Source organism: Dreissena polymorpha, chromosome 9 (genome assembly GCF_020536995.1).
Source record: "Dreissena polymorpha isolate Duluth1 chromosome 9, UMN_Dpol_1.0, whole genome shotgun sequence".
NCBI lineage: Eukaryota > Metazoa > Mollusca > Bivalvia > Myida > Dreissenidae > Dreissena > Dreissena polymorpha.
In genome coordinates this window covers 10625473-10643095 of record NC_068363.1, presented here as the reverse complement: position 1 = coordinate 10643095, position 17623 = coordinate 10625473, and the positions used below count along the sequence as shown (strand labels likewise).

Sequence of the window (17623 nt, the reverse complement as noted above, 5' to 3'; positions counted from 1 at the left end):
AAGTTTGGTGAAGATCGGATGAAAACTACTTGAATAAGAGAGCGGACAACATGCTGAATGTTTAAAACGCACTAAGTGACCTAGTTTTTGACCAGGCAAAGCCCATGTTTGAACTTGGCCTAGACATCATGTAGATACAACTTCTGACCAAGTTTAGTTAAGATTGGATGAAAACTACTTGAAATTAGAGAGCGGACAACATGCTGAATGTTTAAATCGCACTAAGTGACCCCGTGAACTAGTTTTTGACCCGGCAAGGATCATGTTTGAGCTTGGCCTAGACATAATCTGGATACAACTTCTGGCCAAGTTTGGTGAAGATCGGATGAAAACTACTTGAATTAGAGAGCAGACAACATGCTGAATGTTTAAAACACACTAATGGACCCCATGACCTAGTTTTTGACCCGGCAAAGCCCATGTTCGAACTTGGCCTAGACATCATGTAGATACAAATTCTGACCAAGTTTAGTTAAGATCGAATGAAAACTGCTTGAATTAGAGAGCGGACAACATGCTGAATGTTTAAAACGCACTAAGTGACCCCATGACCTAGTTTTTGACCCGGCAAGGATCATGTTGGAACTTGGCCTAGACATTATCTAGATACAACTTCTGACCAAGTTTGGTGAAGATCGGATGAAAACTACTTGAATTTTAGAGCGGACAACATGCTGAATGTTTAAAACATACTAAGTGACCCCATGACCTAGTTTTTGACCTGGCAAGGCCCATGTTCGAACTTGGCCTAGACATCATGTAGATACAACTTCAGACCAAGTTTGGTGAAGATCGGATGAAAACTACTTGAATTAGAGAGCGGACACTAAATACGGACCGACAGACACACAGACCGACCAATCGACTGACCGAACGACAGACAAGTTCACTCCTATATACCCCCTAAACATCATTTGTGGGGGTATAATAATAATTCAATATTGTATAACTAGTATAGATTTGTGCTAAAGGTTATGTATTTTTAAAATATTAAAATTTGAACATACAAGTAATACAATTTAATAATATTATTATTTGCAGATAAGTGTCTGCCTCATATGCCTTTTGAATCTTACTCTTACTTTTACGTGATTTAATAATTGTTAAATTTATAGCTGACATAACAAAATACATAAGTATTCATACTTTCCTAAGCATAATCTATATGTGTACATCAATAATTACAAACTTTATCAGGTCAGAGAAGAAAAAGGTGGATAAGAGACTGGTTTTTAAGACGACCAGGCTCTTGGTTTTGGATGGAGGAGGTAGACTCTTCCCCAGACACAGCTGATTCCATTATTTCTGTTACGCGCTGTTGCTGCCGGTTGCATGTTCTCTTTTTGGCAGGCATTCTGTGTATGACAATACAAGAGGCTGTGTGCGCAATATTCAATCGTAGTTTGTTCCTACCTGTCAGTACCAGTCTGTCGCAATTCCCACTGCTTGGAAGCGGACCGTTCTAGTTTGTACTTACCCGTACTAGACTATAGCGGTCCGTAGTTAGATCGTACTGATTCGTGTAGCATTGTACTTAATCGTACCAGACTGTAGAGGATTTGTAGTTTGATCGAACCGATTTGTGGCGCTCCGTACTTAATCGCGTCGATCAGTAGCAGTTCGTACCTTTCCTTGTATGTTTTCCAACATTTTGATAGTAGATTCGTTGTGCTTCGTACTGAAATCGTAGCGGCCTACGAATTTTACAATTTCGTAGTCATTCGTAGCCAATTGAATTGTAGCTCAATCGTAACTCTGATTCGTGACAGTGTGACCGAGGCATAAGGGTTGTTACAATTGCAAATTAATTTGTGAAATCCCTACTTTGCCCAATGCTATTTCTTGACCTTGATTTGTGACCTTGATCTTAGAACTAGTGGCCAGTTTCACCATGTCCCATCACGCTGCCCACTTTAACTAAGTTATTTAACACTTTACTACTTAGATACGTATTTTTACGCATTTAAAAGTAGACCCTGAGAAAGTTACATGTAATTTAAGACCTTTCTTAGTAAATTTATTCAGGCTTCATTTTTCAACCCTTAGATACTGATGAGCAGCAAACAGCATAAAACCTGAACAGATTTGCTATTCTGATAGTATTTTTTGAAAAAAAATCAAAGATAATGCTAATTTTAGAAATTCAGCAGAAAACATTTTAGCAGACAACAAATTTCCCAGCATGCAAAGGGTTAAAAAGGGCTGTTTGTAAAACATGCATGCCCCCCATATGGGCCGTCAGTTGTAGTGGCAGCCATTATGTGAATACGTTTTTTTGGCACTGTGACCTTGACCTTTGACCTAGTGACCTGAAAATCAATAGGGGTCATCTGTGAGTCATGATCAATGTACCTATTAAGTTTCATGATCCTAGACGTAAGCTTTCTTGTGTTATCATCCGCCTGAAACCATTTTACTGTGTCAAATCACTGTGGCCTTGACCTTTGACCTAGTGACCTGAAAGTCAATAGGGGTCATCTGCAAGTCATGATCAATGTACCTATGAAGTTTCATGATCCTAGGCGTAACCGCTCTTGAGTTATCATCCGGAAACCATTTTTCTAAGTTGAGTCACCTTGACCTTTGACCTAGTGACCTGAAAATCATTAGGGGTCACCTGCGAGTCATGATTAATGTACCTATGCAGTTTCATGAATGCCTAGACATAAGCGTTCTTGAGTTATCTTCCGGAAACCATTTTACTATTTCGGGTCACCGTGACCTTGACCTTTGACCTAGTGATTTGAAATCAATAGGGGTCATCTGCGAGTCATGATCAATGTACCTATGAAGTTTCATGATCCTAGGCATAAGCATTCTTGAGTTATCATCCAGAAACCATTTTACTATTTCGGGTCACCGTGACCTTGACCTTTGACCTAGTGACCTGAAAATCAATAGGGGTCATCTGCGAGTCATGATCAATGTATCTATGAAGTTTCATGGTCCTAGGCATAAGCGTTCTTGAGTTATCATCCGGAAACCATTTTACTATTTTGGGTCACCATGACCTTGACCTTTGACCTAGTGACCTGAAAATCAATAGGGGTCATCTGCCAGTCATGATCAATGTATCTATGAAGTTTCATGATCCTAGGCATAAGCGTTCTTGAGTTATCATCCAGAAACTATTTTACTATTTCGGGTCAACGTGACCTTGAACTTTGACCTAGTGACCTCAAAATCAATAGGGGTCATCTGCAAGTCATGATCAATGTACCTATGAAGTTTCATGATCCTAGGCCTAAGCGTTCTTGAGTTATCATCCGGAAACCATCTGGTGGACGGACATAAGGACATATGGACATACAGACATACGGACGGACCGACATGAGCAAAACAATATAACCCTCTTCATCAAAGGGGGGCATATAAATCCATCCATGCTGGAGAAAGTTATGCTCCAGCCCAGGCGTCACCATTATATTGCGTTGTTTTTTTCAAATTGTTTAAACTTACAAAAACAAAATGCAATTAAGTTTGTGAAATAGCTGCAACCAAACCAACCAACCAAATAAGGTTTCCTTAAAAGCCCTGGAGGGAAATTAAAATTCTTAACACTTCATGCTATCAAAACCATTCAGGACATTTTATAATTCCTTCCTGAATGCAATTTATAAACTTTAATCTGAAGATCGTAAGAGAATACAAAATCAAGTTGGTATATCATACATTTAAAATGCTGATCAAGTTATTTGATTTCATGTCATGACAGTTTGTATATTGAAGTTCTTAAAATAAAATGATTTTCAAATGTTTTACCTAAAAGGTAGTCAGAGTTGCAATTTTTTTTTAATCCGATAATGAAAACAAGAGGGTCCTGGTATGCTCATCTGCTACCTAAACAAAACTTAACTTCTAAAGACTTCATAAACTTAACTAAACTACAGTACAGCCAAAGCGGAACAAACGTATTTCGCGATCCGCGGCGGCAAAGCGAAACGAGTCGATGCGGGGTCAGTCGTTGAAGCGGCGTCAGTATGCGGTGGCAAGTCGCATTTTGCCGCGAAACTTCGCATCTGTCCGCCGAGGCATGCCGCGATCCGCGACATAATGCCGAGTCATGAAATAAATAATCTTTTTAAAATTATTAGTTACATGTAGTTAACAAATTTTGAAAGACCAATTATAATAATAATTAAAATCATAATAAATTTATTGTGCGCGGATTGTATTAGCATATACATGTAAGCATAGTTAATGTGTCTGGCCAATTTAGTTTGTTTCCCGCCCGTAGTGTATGTATTTCACACATAAACAAGGTCACGTAATTATGTTTTCGCACATACAAGTGGTCAAGGCTCCAGCATATGGTGGATTTATAAATTAATTGCATGTTGATTTTGCTATTATATTTAAGCTGAAAAAATCAGCAGTTTGAAGCCACATCAATAATCAAGACAGTGACGACGTATTTGTTGTTTTGTTAATTATCAGCTTATTATAACTATTGTTTGAATATGCGTATATAAACACGTTTTATTTTGTTCATATTATACAGTTAATATCGCTACTAATTACCCGATAATCCCGTATATTCCAGTTTTAAAGCCTGGTAAATTTTACGATACACAAACATTCTCGATATTTCCTTAAGTATCAAATACATTTTGGCATTTGTTACTATTTATAGAGATGATGAAATAACGTCTCATCGGGCGGTTTTTTTCCCCACTGAACACGCGATTTACGCCTGACGTGATGTTCATGTATTCATTCAACACAAAATACACCCAAACTTTCCAAACGACATTCTACATGTCTGCATAATTTTCGCGCGCTTTTATGAAACAAAGGATATTTTAGAACTGTTTATTTGACGCTAGAATTTGCCAAAGGTCGCGTTAGCATTAAAATTCGGAAGTGTGTTTTGGATTACAAATTAAATAATGATAATCGAAAGAAACATTAACAGTTGCGCGTAATTAATTCTACGCTACACATACATGTATGTACATGAAGGTGGACATCTTTTCACTCGATCCGCCGCGTACGTATGCGGCGGATTTACTCCGCGAAAGTACACGAGGTTAATACAGACTGGGCTTCGTTGCGCGGATCGATGCCGAGTGCCAAGGCGATACCCCGCGTGAACACACGATTCTGCCACCGCGTACTAAAAATCTGGCCGCAGCATAGCCGCGGATTATGTTTGTGTACTGTATGCACATTATTAGTCCCCTACATACCAGAGAGGTTTGCACTCTGTCTGTCAGTCTGTCTGTCTGTCACACTTTTCTGGATCATGGATATATGTCAATATGGACATTATGCACGTCATTTCATTTCGTTGCTACGTTAAAAATTATGGTTGCTATGGCAACAAATAGACTAGAAATACTGCTGAAATGAAATGGTGGTTTTCTGGATCCTGCGATAACTTTTAAAGTTCTTAATATTTGTTCATGTTATTTGAAACATGGATAGATGGCAATATGGACATTATGCACGTCATTTCATTTTGTTCCTATGTCAAAAATTCTGGTTGCTATGGCAACAAATATATATTTTTTATAATTCTGAAAATGGTGGAATTTCTGACAATGGTGGAGCCGGTAGGAGACTTATATTGCTTGACAATAGTCTTGTTATGACTAACATCTGATAATTGCAAATCTTTCATTAGAACCTTATCAACACAGTACTATGTTGTTAATAAATTAACCTGTCTCGGGCTAAACCAAGTTTAATGCAGTCAAATTAGGCTAATCAGGGACAAGACTTAGCACTTTAATGGAATGTTTCGTTTAAAGGAAGTCTAAGCGGGAAGTTGTCCATGATTAGCCTGTGCTGACTACCAGGCTAATTTGGAATGAAACTCTTACCACATGCATAAAGTCCCATCTTCCCAAAGATCAGCTAAATTATTAAATAATAACATTATTAAACAACTTTTCTACAACAACCCAGTGGTAGCCAGTTACAAGTTTCTCATACAAAAGAAGCTACATTCAAAACCTACAAAGTTCAATAAGTCACCCATTAAATAATTACCTCAAATGGAGAGATTACCTTCAAATGAAGTACCAAATAACATGTATAAATGAGGAAAGGTCAAATAAGATTCAAATCAAAAGTTCATGTTGTTTTAGTAGGTTTATTACAATAAGTGATCTCTGGCAGTCACTTACAATAATCTGAAGCATTAGGAATATTTAAATTCACTATTCAATATCAATTGAAATTTGATTGTTGTTCATGCATATTTCTGAATCCCAATACCAGTCAATCATCATAAGCATCATCACCATCACCACCACCACCATCCTCATGTCACTATCATCAAATGCAACTTCAACATAACACAAAATATTCATTGCCATCACATTGATAGTTGTAATAATCCTAAAGATGATTAAATTGCATTTAAGGTCACATTTCACCCATTAATGCCTAGTGGACTCTCCCATCCTTCTAAATTGGATCAAACTATTTCCAAAATTAGGGATGTCTAATATATTTATTTCTATATTTAGAATATTTCTTACAGAAATTCCTTTAAGCAAACAGCGCAGACCCAGATGAGACGCCGCATTATGCGGCGTCTCATCTGGGTCTACGCTGTTTGCAATGTCCTTTTTTCAGGACGCTAGGCATAAATGGGTTAAGCAAAAATCACCAGCTAAGCTACCACATCTAGAGTTGTCTGTACTTTTTTAAAGACCAGAAACATGTTCAAACTCAGCTGAGACATCATTAGTTTCACTTTTGCCATGTCAGGAAAACTACCCATCTGCTTGCAGCCATGTTTTCAAACTGACTGGAACCATTTTAAAACTCAGACAAGATTTCATAAACACACATGTCCTTCAAGCATTTAAGTTTCATAATGAGTGGGCAAACATGTGATTTCTAGAGTGTTTACAAAGTTTCACTTTAGCCACACAAGGAAATAGCATGCTCCCTGAAAGGCCATAGGGTTTTTAAAGGATTAAACAAACTTGGCAAAAAAATAATAAGAACAAAATTCTTAAGTTTCATGAAATTTAGAGTTCTGAAAATATGGTAACTATTGACACAGTAATAATTATTGGTATTTACAATGGACAAATGTATATTGTAAAGATTATCTCCTAATACGCTGTTAACAGTATTTGGCAAACATTATATTATAGTCAGTTAAACATAGAACCATTTAAATTGTAATCTAAATATTGAACACCATTTTTAATTGATAGTGAAAAAGGCCTATTTAGTGTTCACAAAATAATTCTTAAATAAACAGCATTTAACTTTCTGGATCATCAAAACACAATCAACAGAACTAACCTTAATATCTGCAATATTCCTTTTGTGTGCCTATCATAGTATGGATCAAGCTTCAGCCCCAGTTAGTAAGCAATACAATCCTAACCAAATGCCCCAGGCAGAGTCTGAGTTTGAATGCTTATTGGCTAATTATCCAAGATATCATTTAAACAAATATACTGACAAAGTTTCATGAAGATTCATAAGTCCATATAAGGAAAAATGCCCCGCCCACTGGTGGCCATGTTTTTCAAGCAACTGGAACCACTTTCAAACTCATCCAAGATATCATTGGGACAAATCATCTGACCAAGTTTCATGATGATCGGACAATAAATGTTGCCTCTAGAGTGTTAACAAGATTTAACAATAGCCATATAAGGAAAAATGCCCCGCCCCCTGGCAGCCATGTTTTTCAACCAAACAGCATCATTTTTGAACTCGTCCAAGATATTATTGGGGTGAATCTTCTGACCAAGTTTCATGAAGATCGGACAATAAATGTGGCCTCTTAAAGTGTTAACAAGATTTTACTATAGCCATATATAGCCATATAAGAAAAAATGCCCCGCCCCTTGGCAGCCATGCTTTTAAAGCAAACGCCACCATTTTCAAACTCATCCACGATATCATTGAGACCAATCTACTGACAAACTTTCATGAAGATTGGAAAATAAATGTGGCCTCTAGAGTGTTCACAAGGTTTTACTAAAGCCATATATAGCCATATAGGGAAAAATGCCCCGCCCCTTGGCAGCCATGTTTTTCAAGCAAACGTAACCATTTTCAAACTCATCCAAGATATCATTGAGACCAATCTTCCGACCATATTTCATGAAGATTGGACAATAAATGTGGCCTCTAGAGTGTTAACAAGGTTTTACTATAGCCATTTAAGGAAAACTGCCCCACCCCCTGGCGGCAATGTTTTTTCACCGATCTGGACCATTTTCGCGCTCGTCCGAGATATCAATGAAACCAATGTTTTGACCAAGTTTCATGATAATTGGGCAAAAATTGTTACTTCTAGAGTGTTCACAAGGTTTCTCTAAAGCCATATAAGGATTATACTGCCCCGCCCCCTGGTGGCCATGTTTTTCAACAGACGGGAACCATTTTTGAACTCAACCAACATATCATTTAGAAAAAACATTCTGACAAGCTTACATGAAGATTGGGCATCAAATGTGACTTCTACAGTGTTAACAAGGTTTTTCTTTTTTTTTAACTAGTGACCTAGTTTTAGACCAAGCATGACCCAGTTTTGAACTCAGTCAAGGTATCAATGGGACAGATGTTCTGACCAAATTTCATGAAGATCAGACAATAAATGTGGCCTCTAGAGTGTTCACAAGGCAAAATGTTGACGACGGACGACGGACGACGGACAAAAAGCGATCACAAAAGCTCACCATGAGAACTTTGTGCTCCGGTGAGCTAAAAAGAGCACCGCATAACAGGTGCCACGCTCGGCTGCGGGTGCAGTTTTGAATAGACGAAAGTTTGTCAGAATATTTTTTTTTAGAGGTCACATTGACCTTGACCTTTGACCTAGTGACCCAAAAATGGGTGTGGCATGTAGACCTCATCAAGGTGTAGCTACATATAAAGTTTCAAAGTTGTTGGTTGAAGAACTTTGATTTTAGAGCCAATGTTCAAAACCTTGACAAAATGTTAACATTTTAGCACGACTCGGACGGCGGACAACACAACAAGCTGGCTATGACAATTCATCAGGATTTCACCGAACACAGCCAAGATAACAATCAGAGAACACTGCGCTAACGTAGGACTTAATTTTACAAAACATGACCCCCGAAGTCAAATACAAATTATTGCACAATTTTTTTTGACAATCATACAATAAGTGCACTCAGCTTAAAACTTGCTAATTTTTAACCTATTCTAATTACCACTAAAATAAAATGTCTCACAATAATGCCGAGTTTGTTCTTACCCTACCATAGAAACAGGACACCAACATATACAAGTCCAATATAAATAATTCAATCACTGTTGATTTTTTCGTTCCATTGTTAAACTCCATGTAGTTCATGCCACTTAACCCACTTCTATTCCATTTTAATGTTTAACTGCTATCAAAGTCTCAATGAATATAATATAAAGAAGTGAAACTCCAGCTGCTGGAGCAGTATTGCATTCACATCGCACAAGCACTTATATAAAAAAGGCAACTGTCAAAACTATTGGCAAAATGCAAATAAATTTAACATGCATGACCATTTATAACTTTGGCTTTAACAGTTGAGAACTATTAATTGACTTACACTTGTAGATTTCCAAACAGACTGGATTTTGTTATTATTCTTTACTCAGTCAACAGGATCGGGGTTGAATCATCAAAAAGTGTAAACTCTTTACCAGCTAGTGTGCGAAGATTTATTTCAAATTATATAAAATCACTAACATCATCATGTGCTAGTTTAACCCTTTCCCTCTCAGAAGCAAATGAAAATGGCTATGTGCAAACAGCATAAAACCAAAACAGCCTGCGAGTTACTGGCAGTCTGTTCAGGTTTACTTTCAGTCTTTTCAGGTTTTATGCTGTTTACTGCTCATCAATATCTAAGAGTTGGAGATGAAGTCTTTAAAACTTTAATCTATTACAAAAGTCTTTAATTGCTTTCTGAAGGTCTACAAATGCGTAAAAATACATATCTAAGTGGTAAACAGTTAAAAATCTAAATTAAAACTCATATGCATTTTGGTACAAAATAGTTATATAAGTGTACATGTGATACATGAACATGTGATATCCACAAGCAATGATTTGCAAAACACAAACAGAAAATGTTATCGAAAGTCTAAATAAGGGTTAAAACGATCCAAATAGAATAAACCATAACAAGTCATTTAAATGCTGCCTACAATTTGTATCATGGCAGTTTATCCTTCATTTAACTTCTGTATACACAAAGTATTTGATTTTGTGGAAACTGATAACAAATGTTAAAACTTTTCCACACCAAGCTATTGATGAACACATGCTTTTTTATTTCCTAATACCGGTATGTTGACACTCTTTTACCACTTACAAGTCAATAGAAACTAAATAACATTATTTGATTTCTAATTGCATGTGGTTTTGAGCAAAGTGTGGCACTAATCTTGTAGTTAAATTTCAAGTATCTCATGTTGTTTGGTTTATCCCCCTCCCTTAATTGTTAGCTTTTCTTTCACAAGAAAGGGATTTGTACATGCAAATATCATGCCTGTGATTTACATTTTCGTTTTTTGGGTATCAAGAAAAAAAAGTAAACATTTAACTTAAAATATTATTAGCACAATTCCATTTATTTTAAGTCAAATATTTCATATTATCTATTTGTTCAATCTTGGTATAAATATTGATAGTTCTTTTTCCTTGCGGCAACTTGTGTATGCCTTTAAAGTCACAGTCCCATAAAACTTGAATTGACTTGAATCGTCAGATCTAATGGAATGGTAGTAATGTTCATTCAGGTGAAAACTGTCATTTATTTGCTACAGTTATAATAACAATAAATATCTTTTAAGCAGATATTTGGCGTATATCTTTACTTTAAAGTAAAGATAGAAAATTGCATTTCTCTTGATGTTGTTGAAAACAAAACAGTACTTGTAAGCAAAATCTTTTTTTTTTAATTCCAATCCAAACCAACCAAACTATATATATATATATATATATAAATTGCTATGATCAATTTTTTTCCAGATTTGTAGGTTATAAATGTTTTTCTCTAATAAGATTTAGAAATGTTAATGGTTGGTCTAGTGGTATTTTACGATCTTGTTCATTTAACCCTTTCCTATTCAGAGGCAAAGTGAAAATGGCTATGTGCAAACAGCATAAAAACAGAACAGACTGCGAGTAACTCAGGGTCTGTTAAGGTTTTATGCTGCTTGCTGCTCATTAGCATCTTAAGGTTTGGAAATGAAGCCTTTAAAACTTAATTTAGTAAGAAAGGTCTTTAATTAAATGTAACTTTTAAGGGACTAATAAAATGCGTCAAAATACGTATCTAAGTAGTAAAGGGTTAAAATCCAATCTTTTGTATATGCACATCGTGTTTTAGCATTGAATCTTACAAACATTAAGTTCATTTTCAGTGAATCTTCAAGTGCACAATAATTATGAAAAATAAATTTAAAACAAGGTATGTGTTTGTCAGAAACACTATGTCCCCTTCTGTGCCGCTTTGAAGCTATATATTTGACCTTTGACCTTGAAGATGACCTTGACCTTTTACCACTCAAAATGGGCACTCCATGAGATACACATGCATGGCAAATATCAAGTTGCTATCTTTAATATTGCAAAAGTTATGACAAAATGTTAAAGTTGGAGCAAAAAAACACACAAACAACCAACCAACCAACAGACAGGGCAAAACCATAGTTGCAATAATCCAACTCCCAGCTATTGACCCTCCGGGTCCTGGGAGTTGCAACTGGTTTCGCGATTTACCATAGCAAAATCACCGCCTGAAATCCGGGCGGTCATTTATTGGTAAAATTAGCATAAACTATTTTCTGGCATGAATCAACACAAATAGATCGTCAGTATATCTATAATGAGCAAATTAAGATAACTTACATGATATGGTGTGCTCGCAGAAGAAAGATTTTAAACAACGTTTCAAACACGTCAATCGTAAATGTAAATGTCAACTTGTTTGCATATGGAACAGTTTTTATTAACCAAAAGAAAAATTAAAGGAACGCACGCGGTGTGTTTACAACAACATGTACCAATAAACGGTTTACCTATGCTTTTATCCGAACATACAATTTATGTTTTTAAGAAAGGTTATTTTCAAATATTAAATATTTGTTTTAAATGGACAGAGATTTTATATAAATTAATTTGTTCAAATTTTACTTAATACTTATGTTAATTGTATATGAATAGCGGTCAGATCTGCCGTAAGGGAATTATAATACAACATCTACAGCAGCAACATGTATTAGCTCTAAAGCATTCAATTGCTTTAGCCACATACAAAATAGAAAATAAAAAAAGTGTTATGCATGGATTATAAGAATTATGATTTCCCCAGGCGATTTTAGCCCAGCAGGCTAAAATGCGTGCACTTGAAATTCTCACAAGCGCTTGCTGTCTGCATTCGGCCAATGTTCAATCAAAACATGCACGCTCTTATCAGCGGTGTGTGCATAAATGCTAAGATAACATGTATGAACGATTTAGGGGTCGTTCATGGGGATCAATTATGGTGTTTGTCCCCTAATAATGGCTGATAATGATCTATTATTACCGGTGGACGTGGCCCGCCCAAAAAATGCATGTACATACAGTGTCGTCGCAGATTAGCCAGTGCAGTCTTCACATGCTTATCAGGGACCACACTTTCCGCTATTAATATATTTTCATGTTTAAAGGAAAATTGTTGTTGATGAAAATCTAGTTAAGCCGGAAAGTGGTGTCCCTGATTTATCTGTGTGGACTGCACAGGCTAATCTGGGATGACACTTTATGCACATACATTAAACCCCCTTTTTATTGAGCAAGGGCTAATATTTATAGTAAAAATTCCAAAGCAAATGTTCATCATCAAGAACATTACAATCGCGACATTTTCTCTCATTGAATGCTATTGGTTCAGTGATGCCACCTGCCTGGTTCTACTTCTAGCCTTTATGATGAAACTCTTCCTTTACATGTCAAACTTAAATCATGCATCACTGAGATAAGCTGATGGACTCTGTCTATAAATGGGGACTTCACTGTGTGCACTATCTTTACAGCAAGTGAAAATTGAGAATTTGCAGTGTCATTATCAAACTAGTCCATCTTAATGAGTACATCTTAAATCAGGGCAGTTGCTCGAATAATGCAAGATAATTATTATGCTCTCCCTACACACAGTGGCATAAGCAGAATATGTGTTTTGTAAAATTGTCTAAAAAATCTTTTGCATATATCAATTGGTAAAAAATCTCTGCAAACAATGCTACAAGTATATAAAGAATTCTCTTAATGTTTGTTTCACCAGAAGGTTAGGCATAACAAAAGTTAATTTCCCATTCATTCCAGCGACCCTAATTGTTTGTGCCAACTGCCAATTGTTTGTTAGGATGCTAAGATTATCAATTTTTGCAAAATTCTATCACTGAAAATTAGGTGATGAATGATGAAAGTGCAAGTCTAACCAAGCTAACTACAACTTTGACCTTTGACAAGTTTCCCCTTGACCTCAGGATATGGGTTTAAAAGACATAATCTGCATGGTGAATACTGTCCTACATGTATATGTGCCCATGTTCCCGATAACACAATGAAGTTAAGTTTTGCAATCACTTTGTCCAAATATATGTTGACATTAAATTATACGGTGGTTATAACTTGTTTACACATTTATCCATAAAGAACCTGCAAACACTATTGGACATTGATTTGCAAAGACCATTTAAATAATGTTTTAATAACTGCATGATCCAGTAAAAACTGGCAAACACTGCATGGAAAACACTTTAAAAGGACCAACTATTCAAAAAGGAATCCAAAAACACAACACATATAATGGTAAAAATGTTAATTGCACAGATACAGCTAATCCATATTGCTGTGTAGATACATACTTTTACTTTCTATTGTGTTGATAGCCAAAACTAAAATTCTGGCATGATTGTTTCTCAAAAACATGTAGTGGTATATGCAACATTTTGTTATTGTATGTTTAACAAACCTTCTTCAACAAAAAGGACAATTAAGCTAACTTTACTAAGGCCAGAGTTTTTTTATAAAATGATTTTCAGATTTTTGTCTAAAAGTGTCGGGTAGGAGGACGGAAAAAAAACAAAAACAAGGGCTGTTTGTAAAATATGCCCCCCATATGGGCTGTCCGTTGTAGTGGCAGCCATTGTGTGAATACAATTTTTGTCACTGTGACCTTGACCTTTGACCTAGTGACCTGAAAATCAATAGGGGTCATCTGCAGGTCACGATCAATGTACCTATGAAGTGTCATGATCCTAGGCGTATGCGTTCTTGAGTTATCATCCGAAAACCATTTTACTATTTCGGATCACCGTGACCTTGACCTTTGACTTTGTGACCTCAAAATCAATAGGGGTAATCTGCAAGTCATGATCAATCTACCTATGAAGTTTCATGATCCTAGGCGTATGCGTTCTTGAGTTATCATCCGAAAACCATTTTACTATTTCGGATCACCGTGACCTTGACCTTTGACCTAGTGACCTCAAAATCAATAGAGGTCATCTGCGAGTCATGATCAATCTACCCATGAAGTTTCATGATCCTCCGCGCATGCGTTCTTGAGTTATCATCCGGAAACCATTTTACTATTTCGGTTAACTGTGATCTTGACCTTTGACCTAGTGACCTCAAAATCTTTAGGGGTCATCTGCAAGTCATGATCAATCTACCCATGAAGTTTCATGATCCTAGGCGTATGCGTTCTTGAGTTATCATTCAAAAACCATTTTTTTATTTCTGGTCACCGTGACCTTGACCTTTGACCTAGTGACCTCAAAATCAATAGGGGTCATCTGCGAGTCATGATCAATGTACCTATGAAGTTTCATGATCCTAGGCCCAAGCGTTCTTGAGTTATCGTCTGACAACCACCTGGTGGACGGACCGACCGACAGACCGACGGACAGACCGGCCGACAGACCGACATGAGCAAAGCAATATACCCCCTCTTCTTCGAATGGGGGCATAAAAAAGATGGGTGACCAAATATGCACTAATTTTAAAAATGTTAGGGTATGAAGTTCTTTTTACTAAGCAACCACAGTGATTTTTTTTCAAACATGTTGATGTGCAAAATGATCATAATCAGACTGTAGGTCTTGATGTGCAGTTTTTAAATTAGTTTGAATTTTAAAAATATCTTAATTATATATATATATATAAGTTCAAAAGTTATGCAATCTTTTCACTTGTCTATAATAATGATTTTTTTATGTGTTTTTTTTCACAAGGAATCCATATGTTGCATTAAAAATACTTTATCTCCACAAACAACCAATAAGCTATTGAGGCTGAAAAGAAACATTTATAGTTTATTGACCAGTAAAAATCAATACCGCAGACAAAAACAAATAGCATAATAAAACGCTTTTCAGGGGTTTCACTGGCCCAAAAAAGTTGTCGCCACTTTATCGCGGTGTGAAAACCGCTCGTAATTCAAACTTAATCAATAAGGACAATCATTTAAGGAACCTTACTACATTAATGAATAATGGCATTTACTATATTTTTATTACTCTGAGAAGTATGTTAATACATAAATAACAATAAGTACCTTCATAAGTCTTAATATTAAAAGCTTTATTTTTATATAACAAACATTCTTTCCACTTGATAAACCAGATAACCAACATAATATAATAAAGTTAACAATATAAATGTAACAGTTTGCTGCATAAATGTTTCAGAATTATTTATTAAAACCTAGACTCACACAAATATATATCATCTGAAAGGAAAAATAAATCAAACATCAGAAAATAAAGCATCTCAATTCAAATTGTTAAACAGCTTATACATTTGGTCATTTTGACATGATATACACCAACTTCTGTTTATTATCAAATTTCACCAATTCTAAAACAACACCTTTTGTTAAAAGGTTTTCTGTTAGTTGTGGTGGTTGATTTCCAGGTTCAATTATTAAAAATTAAGTTTTTTTTCATCTTTTTTCTTGACAGAAAGACCCAGGATAATTGCCACCATCCATTCTTGTAGTCTGAAATAACACAAAACATATTTGTACAAACTATATACAACAAATCAACACATAAATGTCACTATCTTAATATATGTCAGAATTTAAACATATCCGAAATATAGTACATCGAGTGAAGGACCTACTTTTGATTTCAGAAATAGTTTGTATCTTAATTAAAATATATCGTTCCCAGAACATTTTAATAATGGAACTGTTAAACACAAATCACTGTTGAAACAAGTTAACATGTGTTTTTGTCATGGTATTGATTAAAGAAATAGCGTCCCTAATAATTGTTATAATTATTGATCTTCGTGACCGTTTATCCCAGGATAACATAATTGATAGTTCAATGTCATAAAGGAGCAGTGAGTGTTAATCAGATAATAACCCCCATAAACTTGAATATTTTATTTGGACATTCATGGTTTGAAATTGTTTAAGAAACTGTTGATTTTGCGATTTTTGAACTTTTGGTACGAACCAGTTCGGAATAAAACCAAAGTTTCGTACCCATTGAAAATAACGAAAAAACACATATTATATGCACAAATTCGTCACTACAACTACATTAAACATTACATAAAATTTTATTCTCTAAAATATGACCGTATTTGTGCGTAAAATATGGAATGTTTAAAGTTGATAGGCGTAAATTGGTTTCGCATTTTGAGCACCTGTTAAATTAAAATCGTTCTTTTTTTATTGCTTTCATGATATTTTTTAGTCATTTTAATACTATCAATTTTATAAAATTGTAAAGAAATAATAAAATATTTACTTACAAATCGATTCCATTCAGGATTTTATTTGACGGTTGCATAATTATTGGGAAATTAGCAGAATTTGCTGATGAAAGCGTTGTAGTGTTCATCAACTTCTTGCACAAACAATGATGGCGTAGCTGTTAGTAAATTCCAGCACATGTACACGATGAAGGAGGTTCGCGTATTAATGTGGGTCATTAAAACTGGGTTTATTATAATGATTTATAACTCATTTGAACCTTTTTTCTAAAACCCGGCAAGCGTTTCGTGTTTAAAAGCCACCTTTTGGCATCCGAAAAAAAAAAATTTAAATTTTTTTTTTTTTGGTTTCGTCAAAAATTGGAGTCGGCGGGTCCGAAAATCATTTTATTAAACAACTCTGGCCTAACTACAGAAACATTATGCTAACTAATAACGTACTGTAAATTGACACCACGTGATTAAAAAAAGTCAAACCTTGACACAATTTAGGAGTATCAAATGATTTACACCCACTCTAAATCCTTCTACTTGTAGGAAAACTGCATGGAATCAATACACAGTGATTTAAGCTTTAAAATCATTTTGTAACAATTACTTTTAATACAGCAGTACTTTATGTGCCAGCAATTACTGCCCACTATGATCTCGAATTCTTGCAATCTGAAAATAAGATTGACCTATATATATGCAGAAAATGTATGGAATACAATTTACAATATATAGTCGCATAATCTTACAAATGATTTTATGTTAGTTACAAAGTATCTTCTGATTTCTTAATATTAACCTTTTAATGCCTAGCATCTAGAAAAAAGGCCTCAGCAAACAGCTTAGACCCAGATAAGACGCCGCATGATGCGGCGTCTCATCAGGATCTGCGCTGTTTGCTTAAATGAATTTCTGTAA

The 17623-nt window shown here is 35.5% G+C and overlaps 1 protein-coding gene and 1 long non-coding RNA gene across 3 annotated transcripts in view; both read right to left on the bottom strand.

The window, feature by feature from the left end:
• Positions 1 to 17623, bottom strand: part of LOC127844929 (uncharacterized) — a 150302-nt gene that overhangs the window by 79540 nt on the left and 53139 nt on the right. The window contains exon 1 of one of the 2 annotated variants that reach the window (XM_052375491.1): positions 9206 to 9228. The exons of the other annotated variant lie outside the window; for it this stretch is intronic. Within the exon in view, the coding sequence (XP_052231451.1) occupies positions 9206 to 9213 (8 nt within the window). The 5' untranslated portion in view covers positions 9214 to 9228. Of the gene's footprint in view, positions 1 to 9205; positions 9229 to 17623 lie in introns of those variants that run through there. 2 annotated transcript variants of the gene reach the window in all.
• LOC127844935 (uncharacterized) overlaps positions 1 to 17623 on the bottom strand; it is a 168157-nt gene that overhangs the window by 102189 nt on the left and 48345 nt on the right. The gene's annotated exons all lie outside the window — the stretch shown is intronic.